Consider the following 21775-nt stretch of genomic DNA (forward strand, 5'->3'; position numbering starts at 1 on the left):
ACCGCTGCTCCTCGCCAACCCCAAGGACCACCAGGAAAATGTGTTGGTGCTCCCTGGGGCAAGGTTGTCAAATTCTTTAAAGTTCACTGCCTCCTTCAACTGATCATCATGGAATTATAAAAAACAGTATTTCATTGTAGGTGAGTTGTTCAGCAAAATGCAATCAAAAGCATTAAAAATATTCTTATCATTGTTGTGCAGGTGGACCCTGAGGACCAGCCGATGATTGCTGCTGTTCAGGTGAAATTTCCATATCAGTTGGGCACATCTCCTAAAGCCGTTGTCACTCAGTTCAAGAACAAAACCTCATTCCAGGTAATGGAGCTAATCTACTCTATCCGAATCTGCAATGGTATGGATTCCACACTGTCAGTGTTTATATTTGTTATTAAGTTTGTGGTTTAAGTCTTGGTATTATTCACTCTTTATGGGTAACATACTGTTTCTACAGTATTTTTGGAATGGCTCCTAATTATTTCAACTAAAGCCAGTCTTTAATTCATGAGTTTCACGTGAAAAGTCCTTAAATTTTCAAACTTGCTCACATCATCTGAGCTCTGTACTTCCATCCCATCTCCTTCCATATACCACGACAATATAGCTGTGTACCCACGGAACATTTACCTACAGGAGCGTATTATTGATCCAGAATGCAGAATCAGGATTTTATTGAATGTAAATGTTAAGTTCAGAATAACTCCACGAGACTGTGTTGCAAGCTCAAACCATTGTGACCTTGGTCTCTTTAATATAACACCAAAGTGAGGCAGCAGCATGGTGGACTGCCTTTTATACTTGCTTGCTTCAGGGTACATTGGTGACTCACAGGTCTCCCACAGGTGTGCCCCCTCGTGGCAAGTCTTACACATAGGTGAGGTTCACATACATAACATCAGTTGTCCCAAAGTCTTATGTACAAGTTATTTACAGGTTGAGGCGATCTGGCTCTCTGCGTTCCCGGGTTGATCGCCTGAGTTCAAGTCCCGGCATGGGAGAGTTTGTCGGATCATTGCTCCACAGCAGCGCGGCTGGTCTGATCGGACTGTCGGGCATGGTGGGTTCATCCTCGTGGTTGACAGCGAGGTCAATTGCTGGTTGGGTGTGTGTTGGTGGATCATAGATGGTAAGGTCTTCTTCAAACTGTTCTTGATTATCCGTGAATCGCAGTTTGGTCTGATCCAAATGCTTTCTGCATGTTTGCCCATTCAACAATTTCACAACTAACACCCTATTCCCCTCCTTGTCAGCAATCCACTTGGGACCATGACCATAATTTAGAACACATACCGGATCATTAACCTCAATGTCACGCGATACAGCCGCGCAATCATTGTACATGTTATGCCGGTGCCGTCGGATTTTTACGTGATCATTGAGATCCGGGTGGACTAAGGAGAGCCTGGTTTTGAGTGCTCTCTTTATTAACAATTCTGCAGGGGAAACCCCGGTGAGTGAGTGGGGACGTGTCCGGTAGCTGAGCAGGACCCGAGATAACCGGGTCTGCAAGGAGCCGTCCGTTGCTCTGCTTGATGGTTTGGACTGCCCGTTCCGCTTGGCCATTGGATGCGGGCTTAAATGGGGCAGACCTGACTTGCTTAATGCCATTATGGGTCATGAACTCATTGAATTCCGAGCTGGTGAAACATGGTCCATTGTCACTGAAAAGGACGTCGGGCAAACCATAGGTGGCGAACATGGACCTCAGGCTTTCAATGGTGGCAGTGGATGTACATGATGACATTATTATACATTCAATCCATTTAGAGTAAGTGTCCACTGCTACTAGAAACATCTTCCCTAGAAAAGGGTCAGCAAAATCTACGTGGACCCTGGACCGTGGTTTGGAGGGTCATGACCACAGGCTCAGGGGGGCATCCCTGGGTGCGTTGCTCAACTGTGAGCAAGTGTTGCATTGGTGTACACATGATTCTGATTCAGAGTCAATGCCGGGCCACCAAATATGCGACCATGCGATAGCCTTCATCATGACTATGCCTGGGTGAGTACTGTATAGGTCATGTATAAACATTTCCCTGCCTTTGTTTGGCAAAACCACATGATTCCCTCTTAGGAGACAATCCGATTGGATGGACAATTCGTCCTTGCGTCGATGAAACGGCTTAATTTTATCTTACATTTCCCCGGGAACCGCCGACCAGATCCCATTGAGAATGCAGTTTTTTACTAGTGATAGCCAAGGGTCTTGGCTAGTCCAGGTCCTGATCTGGTGAGCCGTGACGGGTGACCCCTCGCTCTCAAATGCATCCATTACCAGAAGCAAGTCTGTGGGTTGCGCCATTCCCTCCCCGGTGGTGGACAATGGCAGCCGACTGAGGGCGTCAGCACAGTTCTCAGTGCCTGGTCTGTGGGGGATTACATAGTCATATGCAGACAATGTTAGTGCCCATCTTTGGATGTGGGACGAAGCATTGGTGTTGATACCTTTGCTTTCTGAGAGCAGTGAAGTAAGCGGTGTGTGGTCAGTTTCGAGCTCGAACCGGAGACCAAATAGATATTGGTGCATTTTCTTAACCCCGTATACACATGCCAACACTTCTTTCTCAACCATACTCTAGGCTCTTTCAGCCTTGGATAAATTTATGGATGCATATGCAACCGGTTGCAGTTTGCCTGACACATTTGCCTGCTGTAATGCACAACCGACCCCGTACGATGATGCATCACATGCTAGTGCTAAACGTTTACACGGGTCATACAATACAAGTAACTTGTTGGAGCATAGCAGGTTTCTGGCCTTATTAAAGGCTGTCTCTTGAGATTTACCCCAAATCCAGTCATCACCCTTGCATAGCAATAAATGCAAGGGTTCCAGCAAAGTGCTCAACCCGGGTAGAAAGTTACCAAAATAGTTGGAGTCCCAGGAACGAACGCAGCTCCATCACATTCTGTGGTCTGGATACATGCTTGATGGCCTCCGTCTTGGAGTCCGTCGGTCTGATGCCGAAGATCTTTCTCCAGAAATTCGAACTCTGGCACCAGGAAAACACACATGGAGCATTTCAGCCTGAGTCCCATGCTGTCCAGTTACTTTAGAATCTCTTCCAGGTTGTGCAAGTGTTCGGTGGTGTTGCGACCAGTGATCAAAATGTAGTCTTGGAACACCACGGTGCATGGAACTGATTTGAGCAGACTCTCCATGTTCCTCTGTAAGATGGCCACAGCCGAGTGAATCCCAAAGGATCATCTGTGGTACACGAACAGTCCTTTGTGCGTGTTGATGCATGTCAACTTCTTTGACAGTTCAGCCAGTTCCTGTGTCATGTAAGCAGAGGTTAGGTCTAGTATGGTGAACGACGTTCCCCCTGCTAGCATTGCGAATAAGTCCTCCACTTTGGGTAGTGGGTACTGGCCCTGTAACGAGACTCGGTTAATCGTCACCTTGTAGTCCCCGCAGATTCTGACCGTCCCATCACTCTTTAGCACTGGCACGATTGGACTGGCCCACTCATTGAACTCAACTGGTGATACGATTCTCTCTCGTTGAAGTCTGTCTAGCTCGATCTTGACTTTCTCTTGCATCATATATGGGACTGCTCGGGCCTTGTGATGAACGGGCCGTGCCCGAGGAACAAGATGGATGTGCACCTTGGTGCCTGTGAAGCTGCCGATGCATGCCTTGCTCGAATAACGGCGGGAATTTGTTTAGCACCTGGGCGCACTGGGCGTCATCCACCGGAGACAGTGCTTTGATGTCGTCCCAGTTCCATCGGATCTTGCCGAGCCAGCTTCTGCCAAACAGCATTGGGCCATCACCTGGTACAATCCATAATGGTAAATCATGCACCATTCCGTCGTACGATACTTTCACTGCCGCACTGCCGATAACAGGTATGAGTTCTTTGGTGTAAGTGCGCAGCGTTGTGTGAGTCAGCCTCAATTTTGGCCTCTGTGCCTTGTTGCTCCCCAGCTTCTCAAAAGCCTTCTGGCTCATAATTGATTGACTCGTCCCCGTGTCCAATTCCATGGAGACTGGAATGCCGCTAAGTTTAACTTTTAACATTATTGGATGGCTTTTGGTGGTGAAGGTGTGTACCCCATACACTTCCTCTTCATCCTCCGATTGAGTTGCCTCTCCTCATTCAGTTTAATCCCCGCTGAATCGGTCGTCCTCTGCTGACTCTGCCACGTGGTGATTCAGAGGTTGCTTGCACATTCGCTGGAGGTGCCCCATTGTTCCACAGCCCTTGCACACAAAGTGCTTGAAATGGCATTGATGGGCTCTATGACTGCCCCCGCAGCACCAGTATGGTAATGGATTTGCATTAGCACTCCACAGAGGCCTCTGAGTCATCCTAGGCCTGGCCTCTGTGGTCGTGTGGGCTCTACCATGTACAGTTCTGCCTGCTGAAGGCATTATTTTATGCACAGTACTTGCCGGTGAGCTACGATGCTGTGAAGATATCTGTTTTGTGTTGTCGCTCGTGGATATGAAGCCCTGGGCTATCGTGATGGCCTTGCTCAGATCTAAAGTTTCGGCAGACAGCAGTTTGCGAAGAATTACCTTGTGGCCGATTCCAAGCATGAAAAAGTCCCACAACATTTCCCCCAAAGATCCTGCAAATTCACACTGTCCCACGAGGCGCCTTAGGTCAGCGACAAAGCTCACCACGTTCTGGCCCTTGGAGCGATGGTGCGTGTAAAATCGATACCTGGTCATTAAGATGTTCTCCTTTGGCAGAACGTGTTCTCAAGCCAGCGCACACAGCTCTGTGTAAGCCTTGTCCATTGGTTTGTCTGATGCCATCAGATTTTTGAGGCCATATATCGAAGATCCACATACGGTGAAGAGAATCGCCCTGCGCTTGACCGCTGTCCTCAGCCGTGTCCAGCTCATTGGCCACGAAGTACTGGTTGAGACACTCAACGAAGGCTTCCCAATCATCACCCTCAACAAATCTCTCAAGGGTACCAATGGCAGCCATTTCTGCGTGAAAGTTCGTGATCTGTAACTTGTCGCCAGTTGTAAAGTTCAGAATAACTCCACGAGACTGTGTTGCAAGCTCAAACCATTGTGACCTTGGTCTCTTTAATATAACTCCAAAGTGAGGCAGCAGCATGGTGGACTGCCTTTTATACCTGCTTGCTCCAGTGTACACAGGTGACCGTAGGTGGAAAGTCTTACACATAGGTGAGGTTCACATACATAACAGTAAAGGTGGAGACAGGGCCGCTGATCCTAACGGCCTTATTTAAATAATTCTGTGCCGACTCCTGCCTGACAGCTGGCTGGATTGACTGCCTGGCTGGCGGGCGGGAGCAGAGATTTAGTGGCAGGAAGCCGCAGCCTCGGACCCGGGATGGTCCGTGCAGTCAGTGTGGGATGGGTTGGGGATGCGGGGGAAACCTCGAGCTGCGATTGGCATGGGGTAGCCTGCTGATGGGCGTCATCGAGAGGTGGGGTTTGGGTGGGGCAGAACATGCTGATGACCGTTATCGGCGGGGGGGGTAGGGCAGGGGGGATGGGGAGCCTGCTGATGGCCCTGATCAGGAGTGGGTGCGAGGCGGGGAGGGGGGGTTGGAGAGCCTGCTGATGGCCCTGATCGGGCGGGGGGTGGACGTGGAGGGGGGTTGGAGAGCCTGCTGATGGCCCTGATCGGGCGGGGGGTGGGCGTGGAGGGGGGTTGGAGAGCCTGCTGATGGCCCTGATCGGGCGAGGGGTGGGGGTGGAGGGGGGGTTGGAGAGCCTGCTGATGGCCCTGATCGGGGGGGGGGTGGGGGTGGAGGTGGGTTGGAGAGCCTGCTGATGGCCCTGATCGGGCGAGGGGTGGGGGTGGAGGGGGGGTTGGAGAGCCTGCTGATGGCCCTGATCGGGGGGGGGGTGGGGGTGGAGGTGGGTTGGAGAGCCTGCTGATGGCCCTGATCGGGCGAGGGGTGGGGGTGGAGGGGGGGTTGGAGAGCCTGCTGATGGCCCTGATCTGGCGGGGGGTGGGAGTGGAGGGGGGTTGAGGAGCCTGCTGATGGCCCTGATCGGCAGAGGAGGGGGCGGTAGGGAATGGGGTGTTGGGGAGCCTGCTGATGGCTCAAATCGCCGGCGGGGGCGGGAAGGGGGAGTGGGGAGGAGCCTGCTGATGGCCGTGATCATTCGCTGTTTAGAATGCATGTCGTCCTGTGATTTTGCTCCATCAGGTTTTCTTCTCATTTTCAGCTACACTTGGTGCTGGGAAGACTGAAGCCATTGTTTTCGGTCCCCGCCACAAACTCCGTTCTCTAGCCACTGACTCCATCCCTCTCAATAACATCTGTCTGAGGCTGAACCTCTCTGTTCGCAACCTTGGTGTCATATTTGACCCTGAAATGAGCTTCCGACCACATATCTGCAGCATAACTAAGATCGCCCATTTCCACCTCCGTAACATCGCCCGTCTCCGCCCCTGCCTCAGCGCATCCCCTGCTGAAGCCCTCTCCCATGCCTTTGATATTTCTAGACTTGACTGTTCCAATGCACTCCTGGCTGGCCTCCCACGTTCTACCCTATGTAAACTCGAGGTGATCCAAAACTCGGCTGCCCGTGTCTTAACTCACATCATGTCCCACTCACCCATCACCCCTCTGCTCGCTGACTTACATTGGCTCCTGGTTAAGCAACGCCTCAATTTCAAAATTCTCATCCTTGTTTTCAAATCCCTCCATGTCTTTGCCCCTCCCTATCTGTGTAATCTCCTCCAGTCCCACAAATTCCTGAGATAGCTGCGCTCTTCTACTTCTGTCCTCGTGAGCATCCCTGATTATAATCGCTCAACCATTGGTGGCCGTGCCTTCTGTTGCCTAGGCCCTAAGCTCTGGAATTCTCTGCCTAAATCTCTCCCTCAATTTCCTCATTCAAGACGCTTCTGAAAACCTACCTCTTTGACCAAGCTTTTGGTCAACTGCCCTAATTTCTCCTTTGTGGTTCGGTCTCATAATACTCCTGTGAAGTGCCTTGGGACGTTTCACCACTTTAAAGGGCTATATAAATACAAGTTGTTGTTGCTCCTGGTATGCTCTTCTACGCTCCTCCTTGAACCAGGGTTTGTCCCCTGGCTTGGTGATAATGGTAGAGTGAGGGATATGCCGGGCCATGCGGTTACAGATTGTGATGGAATACAATTCTGCTGCTGCTGATTGTCCACAGCGCCTCATGGATGCCCAGTTTTGAGCTGCTAGATCTATTCTGAATATATCCCATTTAACATGGTGGTAGTGCCATGCAACATGATGGAGGGTGTCTTCAGTGTGAAGATGGCACTGTGTCTCCACAAGGACTGTGCGGTGGTCTCTCCTTCCAATACTGTCATGGACAGATGCATCTGCGACCGGTAGATTGGTAAAGACGAGATCAAGTAGGTTTTTTCCACGTGTTGGTTCTCTCACCACCTGCCACAAGCCCAGTCTGGGAGCTATGACCTTCAGGAATCGGCCAGCTCGGTCAGTAGCGGTGCTAACGAGCCACTCTTTGTGCTGAACATTGAAGTCCGCCACCCAGAATACATTCTCTGCCCTTGTTACCCTCAGTGCTTCTTCTAACTGGTGTTCAACATGGAGGAATACTGATTCATCAGCTGAGGGAGGGTGGTTGTTGGTAATCAGCAGGAGGTTTCCTTTCCCATGTTTGACCTGATACCATGAGAATTAATGGGGAATGGAGTCAATGTTGACGACACCCAGGGTCACTCCCTCCCGACTGAAAAACCTCCTGTCGATAGCAACCTCTCCTTGCAGCTGTGTTCGACCGACCGTCTCCCCCAGTCCCTGCTCCTGAACCTCCTGCCCCACGATTCATTGAAACCCCCCCCACCAACAACCCCTGATCTTTTCCTCTCTCCTCATTGCCAGACTCCGATCCCTCCCACCAACTCCCGATCTTTTCCAATTGCTGGGGATAATTCCATGTTTCAATCGCGGTGAAAGAATGTCCCTTGTTTGTCCTTACCCAATATGGCAGGCGCGCACTTCCGGACATAAAGATACCCACGCATCCTTCCCGCATTATAGGGGCCTTAGTAGTGACTGAAAAACATGGTGCTGCGCGGACCAATTTCCAGGCCTGTGCCTGCTCTGTGCCGTTAATTTACTTTCTCTATCTCCGAGTCTATTATTTCTATGAGGTGTTCCCTGAGTGAGGTGAGGTTGAGCAGTGGGCAACTGGGATGGTTCCCCTGATGCTCAAGAAAACTGAGGTGCTTCTCATCTTAGTGCAGTGCGTATCCCAAAGCAACCAGCCGTTCTCTTGATTATGAAATGTTACCAGACCTGGCTCTGAAGCTCCTTCATGCACCGGTTTTGGCGAGGGACTTAAGAAAGCAGCTTCATTGCCACTCTCCAGGGAAGAGAACAACATCTGTGGCTACTTCTTTCTTCCCAATAGTGCCAGAGGTGCTGTTGCTCGGTATCATTAAAATATTTCCCACCAAGCCTTGAGAGTGATGTGTAAGTGTAGCAATCAGGCTGAGCCTCAAGGCATCTAATCGTCATCATAGGCAGTCCCTCGAAATAGAGGAAGACTTGCTTCCACTTCAAAAGTGAGTTCTTCGGTGACTGAACAGTCCAATACGAGAATTACAGTCTCTGTCACAGCTGGGACAGACAGTCGTTCAAGGAAAGGGTGGTTGGGACTGGTTTGCCGCACGCTCCTTCTACTGCCTGCGCTTGGCTTCTGCAGGCTCTTGGCGATGAGACTCGAAGTGCTCAGCGCCCTCCCGGATGCACTTCCTCCACTTTGTGGTCTTTGGCCAGGGACTCCCAGGTGTCGGTGGGGATGTTGTATTTTATCAAGGAGGCTTTGAGGGTGTCCTTTAAACGTTTCCTCTGCCCACCTTGGGCTCGTTTGCCGTGTAAGAGTTCCGAGTAGAGCGCTTGCTTTGGGAGTCTTGTGTCAGGCATGCGAACAATGTGGCCTGCCCAGTAGAGCTAGTCGAGTGTGGTCAGTGCTTCGATGCTGGGGATGTTGGCCTTGTCAAGGACGCTAACGTTGGTGCATGTGTCCTCCCAAGGGATTTGCATGATCTTGCGGAGACATCGTTGATGGTATTTCTCCAGCGAATTGAGTTGTCTGCTGTATATGGTCCACGTCTCTGAGCCATACAGGAGGCCGGGTATCACTACAGCCCTGAAGATCATGAGCTTGGTGGCAGATTTGAGGTCCTGATCTTCGAACAGCCGGCAGAAGGCTGCGCTGGTGCACTGGAGATGGTGTTGAATCTCATCATCGATGTCTGCCTTAGTTGATAATAGGTTCCCGAGCTATGGAAAGTGGTCCACGTTGTCCAGGGCCGTGCCATGAATCTTGATGACTGGGGGTTAGTGTTGTGTGGAGGGGATGGGCTGGTGGAGGACTTTTGTCTTACGGATGTTTAGTGTAAGGCCCATGCTTTCGTACCCCTCAGTGAAGATGTTGACTATGACTTGGAGTTCAGTCTCTGAATGTGTGCAGATGCATGCATCTTCCGCGTACTGTAGCTCGCTGACAGGTTGGCATGGTCTTGGATCTGGCCTGGAGATGACGAAGGTTGAACAGGTTCCCACTGGTTCTGTAGTTTAGTTCCACTCCAGTGGGGAGCTTGTTGACTGAGGTGGAGCATTGCAGCGAGGAAGATTGAGAAGAGGGTTGGCGTGATGATGCAGCCCTGCTTGACCCCTGTCCGGACATTGATTGGGTCTGTAATGGATCTGTTGGTCAGGATCATGGCTTGCATGTCATCGTGAAGCAGGCAGAGGATGGTGACGAACTTTTGAGGGCAGCTGAAACGGAGGTGGACGCTCCATAGCCCTTCGTGGTTGACACTGTCAAAGGCCTTTGTAAGGTCAAAGAAGGCCATGTACAAGGGTTGGTGCTGTTCCCTGCATTTTTCTTGCAGCTGTCGTGCTGTAAAATTCATGTCCGTTGTACCCCGAAGAGTACAACATTCGCACTGTGTCTCCGGGAGGAGCTCCTCAGCCACAGGGAGAAGACAGTTGAGGAGCATTCTAGCGACAACTTTCCCAGTGGCTGATAACAGGGAGATTGCTCTGTAGTTACTGCAGTCGGACTTGTCCCCTTTTCTAAAGATGGACACGATTACTGAATCGCTGAGATCTCCCAGCATGCTCTCCTCCTTCCAGATGAGAGAGATGAGATCATGTATTCGTGACAATAGTGCTTCTCTGCCATACTTTATTGCCTCTGAGGATTCCATCCGTTCCAGTTGCCTTGTTGTTCTTAAGAAGGCAGATGACCTTTTCTACCTCGTGCAGGGTTGGGGTTTTGTTGAGATGGTGGCGGATAGCATGTTGCGGGATGGAGTCAAGGACACTCGAGTCAAAGACAGAGTCTCGGTTAAGAAAATCTGAGTTGGTTGGTTCTTCGCTGGGCTGCTGTGCAGCTGGCCTGCTGGGGAAGATGAGTGCAGCTTCGTGGTCAACCGTGATGTCGGTTGCCACTTGTGTATGTGTCGGAGGGTCGAAGTTGGTGGTGCCCTCTTCAGGTTGCTCGTGGCAGTCTGTGAATCTCAGTTTGGTTTGGTCCAAATGCTTCCTGCAAGTTAGTCCATTTGCGAGTTTGACCTGAAACACCATACTGCCTTCTTTGGTTATGACAGTGCCAGCAAGCCATTTGGGACCATGTCCATAGTTGAATACAAATACAGGGTCATTGACTTCAATACTGCGTGACAAATGTGCGCGATCATGGTACATGCTTTGTTGATGCCGCCTGCCCTCGACGTGATCATGGAGATCAGGGTGGACGAGAGCTTTGTTTTGAACGTCCTTTTCATGAGCAGCTTGACTGGGAGAACCCCGGTGAGCGAGTGAGGTCTGATGCGGTAGCTGAGCAGGACTCGGGACAGCGGGTCTGCAGTGAGCCTTCCGACATGCGTTTCAAGCTTTGCTTGATGGTTTGGACTGCCCGTCCTGCTTGGCCGTTGGATGCGGGCTTGAACGGAGCAGATGTGACGTGTTTGATCCCATTGCGGGTCATGAATTCCTTGAATTTGGCGCTGGTGAAACACAGCCTATTGTCGCTGACAAGGACATCAGGCAGGCTGTGCGTGGCAAACATGGCTCCTAGGCTTTTGATGGTGGCTGTAGACATGCTTACAGACATTATTACACACTCAATCCATTTTGAATAAGCATCCGCAACAATCAAAAACATTTTGCCTAGAAACGGGCCAGCAAATTCAACATGGATCCTAGACCACAGTTTGGAGGGCCATGACCACAAACTTAGCGATGCCTCCCTGGGTGCGTTGCCCAGTTGAGAGCAAGTGTTGCATTGGCGCACGCAAAACTCCAAATCTGAGTGGATGCCAGGACAACACACATGGGATCTGGCTATAGCTTTCATCATTACTATGCCTGGGTGGGTACTGTGTAGTTCGTGTATGAATGTTTCCCTGCCTTTCTTAGGCAAAACCACGCGATTACCCCACAAAATTTCATTTTTGCGCCATTGGAACGGCTTGATCCCTTCATGCATCTCCCCTGGGATGCTGGGACAGCTCCCATGGAGGACACTGTTTTTTACAAGGGACCATAAAGGATTTTGGCTGGTCCAGGTCCTGAACTGGCGGGCCATAACGGGTGACTTTTCATTTTCAAATGCATCCATCACCAAGAGCAAGTCTACAGGCTGTGCCATTTCCACCCCGGTGGTGGGCAATGGTAACCGACTGAGAGCATCAGCGCAGTTCTCTGTGCCTGGTCTCTGACGAATTACATAGTTATATGCAGACAGTGTGAGCGCCCATCTTTGGATGCGAGCAGAGGCATTGATATTAATACCGTTGCTCTCTGAGAATAGTGATATGAGTGGCTTATGGTCAGTTTCTAACTCGAAGTTAAGCCCAAACAGATAATGGTGCATTTTTTTTTACCCCGTAAACGCATGCCAGAGCTTCTTTTTCAATCATGCTGGAGGCCCTTTCGGCCTTGGACAAACTCCTGGACACATAAGTGACTAGTTGCAATGTTCCCGATTCGTTTGCGTGTTGTAACACACACCCGATCCCGTACGAAGATGCGTCGCAAGCTAGCACTAAATGTATACATGGGTCATACAGAACAAGCAATTTGTTGGAACACGGGCTCCATAATGGAAATTGGGATTGAAATGCTGAAGTTTCCGATTGGAACTGCAAAAATGCCAAGCCCCTTCTGGAGATGCACATGATATAAATACCAGCATTGCCACGTGAGCAGAGGAGGCAGGCAACACAACACCCCTGAAGCCTTCAGTGGGAGATGACCAAGTCCAGTATGTCCACCCAATGACCTCATCTGCCCATTGATACACAACTGATCACTTATTCCAACATCCCCTCCCAGAATGTCACAGCACACACAGCCGGTCTTGATGACCGAAATGTTAATTTATGTGAGTTTAACAAAGACTGACCCTGGATAATTACAGGATCAGTATCCTGTACCTGTTGTCATAGGGATAAGAAATTAAACAATCAGTATTATTTAGCAACCTCAAAAGGTATGCTGTATGAGTCTTTATTTTTGAAGTATTTGTTGTAATATTTTATTATTTTTCTTTGCAGGATCCTTTTGAGAATGACTTTGTTGATTCAATTAAAGTTGCAACATGGAGTAACTATTCCACTAATGTCAGTGTCACTACACCATTGGCAGACATCCCTTGTGAAACATCCCTGGTAAGATAGAATTAACACATTTCACCAACAAATGATTAGAATAACCTACTTCATTGAGAAATGATCTGATGTTGTAAATTTCTACTTTAGGAATCAACAACCAGTATCTCCTCTTCACCAGGTAAATAAATGTTTTTATTTAATCTGTCATTCAGTACTAGAACATGTAAATCTAAACTAAAAGCAGTTTAAATAGACAATTTTCTATTGGTTTCAACAATAAAACTATTATCAATGACCAGAACAGAAATATTTCAGTGTACATGGCTGTGTTTACAGAGGCGCTTAATTACCACACGTTGAGTTGTGCAGCATTTACGCCAATGTGAGATGAGTTGCACCAGAGATTTTGGCTCAGCTTACTTGCTCATCCATAGAAGGATTCATTGTTGTAAATCCCATTGAACCGGGAGCAATGTGCTTGGGTGCTTGGGAATGACAGTGCAGCCTTTAAAAAACCGTTTTGGCTGAAGATTGCAGCAGGACGCAGGGGAGTAGCAGGTAAATCACAGAGTGTTTGGCTCACTCAGTTCACTGTTAGCTAGCTTGATTTGGATGGGGTTGGGTTCTCCTCTGAATTACCGGCTGTTTTGGAGCAGATTTGGGATGTGGATTATGTTACTGGACCAGTAATCCAGAGACGTGGGCCCCGATATTTACTGGGAGGTGGGGAGGGAGTGGGCTAATGTAGTAGTGGGGAGGAAACCTGGAAGTTCCGAGAACGTGGCAGTCCTTCCAAAATTAACCTCAGAGCCTCATTATCATATTTTTATTCAGTTTCCCACCCGGATGCCGGCCGGAGTTCCAGGCTTGCTGGCTGCCTGGCAGCAAAGCCAGTGGCATAAGACCCACAGCTGGAGACAGTTGGGGCCGACCCCGGCAATCGGGAAAGTTCCCGGATTGAAGCTGGGAGGGGGGAGCTTGGACCAGCAATCGGAAGGGAGGGAAAGATCACAGGGCAGAAGCGGGGGGTTTGGCAGATCGTGGTACAGTAAGCTTAGGATCGTGGGTTTGAAGGGGTGGGGTCGGCCGATTGTGTCTGCGAGGAGAGGCTGCGACCGGCAGAAGGTTTGATGAGGGGCCGGGGGAAGCACTCCTCCTCCCCCTGGCCCACAAGCAGTGCTATAAAAACTGCTTGATCCGCCAGCTCCCGTGTCCATTCAGCTCCTGGGTTTTCCGAGCACTGGGAAACCTGGCCGACCAACGTTAGACTTAAATCCGGCTCCCAATTACACTGACGGAGCCTGATTTAAATATTATAATGAGAGATGCCACTCATCCTGTCACTGTAAAGATGGTGGCAGGTGTGTACCTGGCAGGTTGGCGATCGCATTTCATGATTTCACATTTTTAATCCCTTCACCAGACCCTCTCCCGGAGTGGGGGGGGGGGGGGGGGGTGGGGGTAATATCGACCCTGTGGACTAATAATCCGGAGAACCAGTTCAAACCCCACCTGGCTGTTTGAGAATGTCAAGTCAGCTTGTTCAATTAGGATGCTTTGGTGTTGACCTCATTATAACACATCTCCAGTGTAGTACCAGGTTTCCTGATTGGTTATTTGACTCACTGCTATATGGGGTACAGCTTGCCACCAATCAGCCAACCTTTTATTTTGATTTTGCCAGAAAAAAGGGCAAAATGGATTGACCGAGAGAAAAGTCATTGTGAGCACTATCACGAAGACAAGTAGTTCCATGAATTATCTGCTGCCCGTGATCACAAACCATCCTTTGTTAATGGAATTAAATCCCATTATTAAACCAACAGATTGCAATTGGAGCCCTCAGTGCCAATATGGGTGTAATCAGTGACTCCCTGTAGCCTGGGAGAGCCAGAAATAAAGCACTTTTCCTGTCCTGCTGATGCTTCTGTTCCAGTGTGAAGTTGCTGCATGTTGCCATGCATCTAATTAACACATCATCAAATCAGTCCTGGTGTTTGCTGGTTGAGTGACCGAGCGTCTCTTCGCAGGCACTGGTTATGGTGGCCTGGAGGGCAGACCAAGTGCTGTGGGCACTCTGCCTCTCGGGGTCATCAAGGGGCACCAAATTCGCAGTGAGGCGTTGGCTGTATAGGGCTCGCTTAGCTGGGTCTTTGAGTGCCCTGGCGTTGATTTTTCTGCGGCACTGCTTCTGTTGCTATCGTCGCTTTGGGACTATATTGATGTTGATGACGGAACGGATTAGGCGGTGGTCCGTCTAACGGTCGCTGAGAGCATGCAGAAAACAAGCGCAGGCAGCGGAAGGAGCATGTGGCAAACAGACTCCCCACCCACACTTTCTGCCAACCACTGTCTGACCCACCTGTGACAGAGACTGTAATTCCCATATTGTGCTGTTCAGTCACCTGAGAACTCACTTTTAAAGTGGAAGCAAGTCTTCCTCGATTTCGAGGGATTGCCTATGATGATGATGAATTAACACATCTGTCACTTTTATAATACATTAGTTAGTGAGCAGTCTAATATGACCAATGTTGCCAGTGAGGGAACGGAATGACCCTGTTCCATAAAAATTAAGAGCAATAATTCCCTTAGCTGCTACTGATGATGCTGCTTTATTGGTGTAACATGGCTGCTTGTAACAGGTGGTAGAGGTTAGTCATGCTCTCATGTACAAATTTACAAAGTACACGGCTGGATTGAGCCGCCATGTGCTGCAGTCACACACAAACTCATGGGAAGCACACAAACTTCTTAAAAATTAATCGTAATTCATTGAATGAAAATAAAGACCCATCAATGGATAAAGAAAGAATGAGACCCCAAAGTGTCCTGAACATGTAAATGAGACACAAACCTTGAAATGTGCCTGTAAAATTTATTATGCTCCAATATTTGGGTGTGGCCATGTAGATCATCATATAAAATAGCACAAATGATACCTCTGGCAGGAAATGGAGTGCTCGCATTAGCAGGCACTGTAAATGATTTTAAAGTGTGTTAGAATATTTCATAAATTTCAATAATTATAGGAGAATGCATGTGATCCCCTCAGTAACAAGGTGGGATTGTTGCTCTGTGCATTACTTGTAACAAGCTGATTAACGTGTCTGGTTGCAGTTCCTCTCTTCACGATTTGAATAAAGTCATCATTAATCCATTTAGTTTAAAACAGAAATTTCCCCCAAAATCATTAACCAATTTATTACAGAGCTGAGAAAGTAATTTCACTCCCAAAATATAATAGCCATGTGACGACCTTATTTACATTGGGCCATGCTCTGGGGTGTTTGCTACAGCTTTTCAGTAAGGATTTCAATGGATTCGAGCTGATTTGTATTGACCTCTTCATTATATCCTCCCCTTCTCCATTTAGGCCTGAACCAGACTTGTACTGATTTGCTGCACAGCCTGACTGTTAGTGATGGAAATGAACCACATTTAGGTGCAGCTACAAAAGTGACCAGTCTCATACAGAGATGTCTTGGTCAAATTTCTAACATGTAGGTAACCATTCTTCTAGAATTCATTGTCAGTCTCAAAACACAATCATTTCTGATATATAACAGAAATGAGCCATCTTTCTTGAATTGTCTATGTATCAAATAATGCCTGATGTTTTCCTGACCTTCCACAAAATTGCCAGTCTGCTGCTGTGCTCAGCTCCCAGTCTTAAGTCTCCCTCCAACATAAAACATGAAACTACTTTTCCAACTCTCATCGGGCTCAATTTTCCACATGGGTGATTTTTGGTGCAGTTGAAGAGATACGTCCGATTTTTTAGTGGCCCAAATGCGCCAAAAAACAAATCCAAGTTTCACCGGAATTAACTTTGAATTTGGAGCGCCGCAGATTGACCTTAAACTTTGTAGGTGGAGCTTAAGGCCTGCACCAAAAACTGATGTTGCTAGGGTAACGAGGGATGCTCAGAACGGCTGAGGCTGGAAACTGAAGCTGCTGCCATCCCAGGCCAAAAGGACCCCACACCAGCCCACACCTATCCCGGGCCGAAAGGACCCCACACCGGCCCACACCTATCCCGGGCCGGCCCACACCTATCCCGGGCCGAAAGGACCCCACACCGGCCCACACCTATCCCGGGCCGAAAGGACCCCGCACCGGTCCACCCGTGTATTATCTGAATTATAATGAACAACTCACAGGGTTTTTAACACACAAACTTCTCTTTCTTTCCCCCCACTCCTCCTTATTTTCTCTCCTCCTCTTCTGGAGGCTCTGGCTCACTTAGTATGAATGCACAGACATCATCCATTCTCCAGTGCCTTGACCATGTGAGATAATTAACCTCAGCCAAAGAGGTAATGTGAGCCGGTGCGGAGTCCTTTCAGCCAGGGATGGCAGGGGGCTGGCCCGCACCTATTCCGGGCCAAAATGACCTACCCCCCCCGCCACCGATCTGCCCTGTCGTCAGCTCCGCTGAACAATGGCATCTTCTCTCCGCCAATTTTCTCTTCTCTCCGCCAATTTCCTTAAGTGCTGGGAAGATTTTTCACAAGGGTGCAGTGCGCCGTATTAGAAAAAAATCGTGCTTGGCCAAACTCGCTTAAATGGCCAGAAGCGGCGCACACGGCAGGTTCCGCTCCCAGTGACGTAAAAAAATCGTGAACTAAAAAAATCGGATATACCCACTTTAGAATGGCGCAGAAACTTTGGCCAAACTTGCAGAATATTGTCTGCTCCAAAAAAAAGCTGCATACTCCAACAGAACAGCGCAGAATGGTGGCCAAAACTGAGCCCATAATAACCGATATTAGAGAATTGCTTTTTACAACAAATTAGCGTTTGTATTCCTTATTTTATCATCAGCTAATTCACTTAAAATTGATATAAAATATTAAACTCGCAAGTTTCTGTATTGCATTAATGGAGCAGTCACTAAATTTTGCAAAATTGCTTCCATTCTATTTAATTGCATGCATGGCCAGAGCCCCCCACACTTCAAGACAATGCTGCAAATGACACATATTCCTGAAATGGAACTATCACAGCGCAAGCCTTTGGGTTGTTAAACCAGCATTTCCAATGTTTAAACCATTCTGGAGGTCCCTTACCTAATGGCCTGATTGAGTTTGCAGAATAATTATCGTATGTTGCATGTTACACAACACTGCCATTTAAAGAGTCCGATACCAGCTGACCAAAGAAGAACAGCTACACATCAAGGGGAACATAAACCCCTTGTAGGACAGCAGCTGGTACTCGCAGCAACACAGCTGCTATGGGCACTGATCTATATTATTTTCCTTTAAGTCTGCATGTGCCCCCAACAATCTTTATAATCTTCGGTGGCGTGTGGGAAACCCGTTCCCGGCTCCATCCCACCTTCTTGAAGCAATCTTCCCTGGATTGGGCTTGTTAAGCTTGCCCAGCGAGGTTCCCAGACAATTAACAGGAAGCGGGTCTGATGATGTCATTTGATGACGCGTCATCAGCTGGTTTCCTTAAAGGGACCATGTCCACATTGATTTTCACAATTCTTCGGTCAATGTTCTGCAGCATTGAGCTGGTACAAACACGGACAAGCACTGCACAGAGGTACATGGCTGCACCCAGGCTCTCACATCACTCCCTCCAGGTGCATACGGAGGGAGTCACAGCATTCAAGGAGGTCCTCTTTCCTTCCAGTGGGTGGAAGAGACTTACCCAGGACACCACGCAGCCTGGTTGCACATTGCACTGAAGGGCACAAGCAGGGATGTCATCAGGAGGACCTGGCTGCAGTGGGACCAAATTGTCAATGATCTCAGTAGATCACGAAATGTTACTGCAAAGCCACACTCAATCTCATCCTACTGTGCCACTCATCACATCCCCATCACTCTGCCTTCGCTACTCTACCCCTGCATATCCTTACATCAACCTGCCTTGCTTAATGAGTGTAGTGAATGGTGAGACATATGGGTACCCCCCACAATGGTGATGAGTGTGAAAGGAATGGCTTGTGCAAGACAGGGATGCGTTATGCAGCTGGTGTGGGGTGGTGCCAACTTGGTGCATCATGTGGCAACCAGGGTGCACAGCATCAAGTGAAGTAAACATGTCCCGGTCAGCAATGTGGTCAGGTGCTGATGCCCTGTGTCCGGGGCAGCATCAGCTGATTGCGGAAAAGGTTGTTGTTGTTGGTGATGCAGGTGTGTATAATGATGTTGGGGCTGATCATGGTGGGATTCTGAGGACCAAGGTGAGAATTTTTCAAGGGCATCGATGCTGCTGGAATAGATGGCAGGTGAGGTTGAGATGACAGAAATAATCTGTCAATGGTGAGAGGTTGCTCCAAGGAGGTGATAGTGAATAGAGAGTTCACTGCAAACATTTCCAAACTGCATACAGCTCAAAAGTTTCTTCCAATTCCTCAAGGATTCAGCTACTGATATTGGAAAGTAAACAGCTGTGAAATGGTAGCTTTTACACCACTTCTCCAGCTGTCAACTAGCCAAAGCAAAGGAGAGTCACTGAGAACCCGACACACTTACCTGGCGTGAAACTCGAGAGACAGAAAACTCGTCAAAAAGTTGGTAAAATTGTAAGTGCCTGCTTTTAATCCTCTTAAATAGCATTAAACTACCTGTAAAGTACGTTAATTAATTGGCCTGACGCTTGGTGTCGGGGTTACGATCCGCACACAGACCCGACAGTTGAGAAACATACGAGGAGGTGTGGTTCGAGGGTTTCCCGACCCACCGTCAATCTCGGCCAATTAGACAGCAGACTCACCTTCAAATCGGCACTCACAGGGCTGGGAATATTGTGGCCCAGGTGGCTACAGACCTGTCAGTTTAACATCAGTTGTGGGAAGCAATTAGACTCTCTCATTAGATAGAGTGACTGAGCACTTGAAGAGTATTTGTTAAGGTGAAGGGTAAGACTAATCGAGTTGAATTTTTTCAGGTGGTCACTAATAAAGTAGATAAGGGAGTGTCGATGGGTGTTATGTTTATGGAGTTCCAGAAAACATTCAACATTCAATAATGTGCCACGTAAAAGATTGTTAGTGTTATTGTTATGTCTTGAATAAAGCAATGTAACTGAGTACTGTAGATGTGAGTAAGTGTGACCTTGGTCTCTTTATTCTAACTCCAGAGTACTGGTACAGCATGGGAGGCGTGCTTATATACAGTGCTCCCAAGGGATGCTGGGATCCCTTGGGATTCCAACAGATACGCCCTCTGGTGGTGGTAGTGTGCAGGTTACATAGGGTTGCAGACATAACATTACTCCCTCCCAAAGTCAATCGTACACTTATATACAGGGTGAGACGATCTGGGGCTTTCCGCTCCCTAGTCGATCGATTCGGTACAAATGCAGGTGCAGTTGAGTTGATTGGGCTTTCGCTAGGCTGCTGCGCAGCTGGCCTTGCTGGGCTGCTGGGGATGATGAGTTCAGCTTCGTGGTCAACCGTGATGTCAGTTGCCACTTGTGTGTGTGTGTCGGGGGGGGTCGAAGTTGGTGGTGTCCTCTTTAGTCTGTGAATCGCAGTTTGGTTTGGTCCAAATGCTTTCTGCAAGTTAGTCCATTTGCGAGTTTGACCTGAAACACTCTACTCCCTTCTTTGAGTATGACAGTGTCAGCAAGCCATTTGGGACCATGTCCATAATTGAGTACAAACACAGGGTCATTGATCTTAATATTGCGTGACAAATTTGTGCGATCATGGTATATGCTTTGTTAATGCTGCCTGCCCTCGACGTGATCCTGGAGATCAGGGTGGACTAGAGAGAGCCGTGTTTTGAGCGCCCTTTTCATGAGCAGCTCGGCTGGGGGAACCCCGGTGAGCGAGTGGGGGTCTTGTGCGCTAGCTGAGCAGGACACGGGACAGGCGGGTCTGCAGGGAGCTTTCCGACATGCGTTTCAAGCTTTGCTCAGTTGGGAGCAAATGTTTCATTGGCGCACGCAAGACTCCAAATCTGAGTCGATGCCGGGCCATCACACATGGGATCTGGCTATAGCTTTCATCATTACTATGCCTGGGTGGGTACTGTGTAGGTTACATATAAACGTTTCCCTGCCTTTCTTCGGTAAAACCACATGATTACCCCATAAAAGACAGTCCGCCTGTATAGACATTTCATCTTTGCGCCGCTGACACGGCTTGATCTCTTCATGCATCTCCGCTGGGACGCTGGAATAGCTCCCATGGAGGACACAGTTTTTAACCAGGTACAGTAAACGATCCTGGCTGGTCCAGGTCCTGATCTGGCAGGCCGCAACGGGTGACTTTTCATTTTCAAATGCATCCATCACCAAGAGCAAGTCTGCAGGCTGTGCCATTTCCGATGGTGGGCAATGGTAGCCAACTGAGAGCATCAACGCAGTTCTCTGTGCCTGGTCTGTGGCGAATTACAAAGTTATATGCAGACAGTGTTAGCACCCATCTTTGGATGCGAGCAGGGGCATTGGTATTGATGCCTCTGCTCTCTGAGAATAGGGATATGAGCGGCTTATGGTCAGTTTCTAAATTGAACTTAAGAGCAAACAGATACTGATGCATTTTTTTTTTTTTACCCCGTAAACGCAAGCCAGAGCTTTTTCAATCATGCTGTAGGCCCTTTCGGCCTTGGACAAGCTCCTGGACGCATAAGCGACTGGTTGCAATGTTTCCGATTTGTTTGCTTGTTGTAACACACACCCGACCCCGTACGATGACGCATTGCCAGCTAGCACTAAACGTTTACAAGGATTATATAGGACAAGCAGTTTGTTGGAACATAACATATTTTGGGCTTTCTCAAAAGCTGTCTCTTGTAATTTTCCCATACCCAATCATCTCCCTTGCATAGCAACATGTGTAGAGGTTCTAGCAAAGTGCTTAACCTGGATAGGAAATTACCAAAATAATTGCGGAGTCCCAGGAACGTCTGCAACTCCGTCACATTCTGTGGTCTTGGTGCATTCTTGATGGCCTCCGTCTTGGCATCGATGGGTCTGATGCCATCTGCTGGGATTCTTCTCCCTAAGAACTCGACCTCTGGCAGAGGAAAACACAATTCGAGCGTTTCAACCTGAGCCCCACATGATCTAGCCAACTTAGAACCTCTTCCAGGTTCTGCAAGTGTTCGATGGTGTCCCGACCTATGATCAATATGTCGTCCTGGAAAACCATGGTTCACGAAACCGACTTTTGCAGACTCTCCATGTTCCTTTGAAAAATAGCCGTGGCCGATCGAATCCCAAAC

General features: G+C 48.6%; 1 protein-coding gene across 1 annotated transcript in view; it reads left to right on the forward strand.

Annotated features, from left to right (window-relative positions):
- The first annotated feature begins 273 nt into the window (after positions 1-273).
- The window catches only part of LOC139278717 (adhesion G-protein coupled receptor G2-like), a 63202-nt gene continuing 41700 nt past the window's right edge, over positions 274-21775 (forward strand). Inside the window, exons 1-3 of the mRNA XM_070897791.1 lie at positions 274-315; positions 12525-12638; positions 12729-12759. Of these exons, the coding sequence (XP_070753892.1) occupies positions 12538-12638; positions 12729-12759 (132 nt within the window). The 5' untranslated portion in view covers positions 274-315; positions 12525-12537. The remainder of the gene's footprint in view (positions 316-12524; positions 12639-12728; positions 12760-21775) is intronic.

The sequence above is a fragment of the Pristiophorus japonicus genome, chromosome 13 (assembly GCF_044704955.1).
Source record: "Pristiophorus japonicus isolate sPriJap1 chromosome 13, sPriJap1.hap1, whole genome shotgun sequence".
In the NCBI taxonomy this organism is placed as follows: Eukaryota; Metazoa; Chordata; class Chondrichthyes; family Pristiophoridae; genus Pristiophorus; species Pristiophorus japonicus.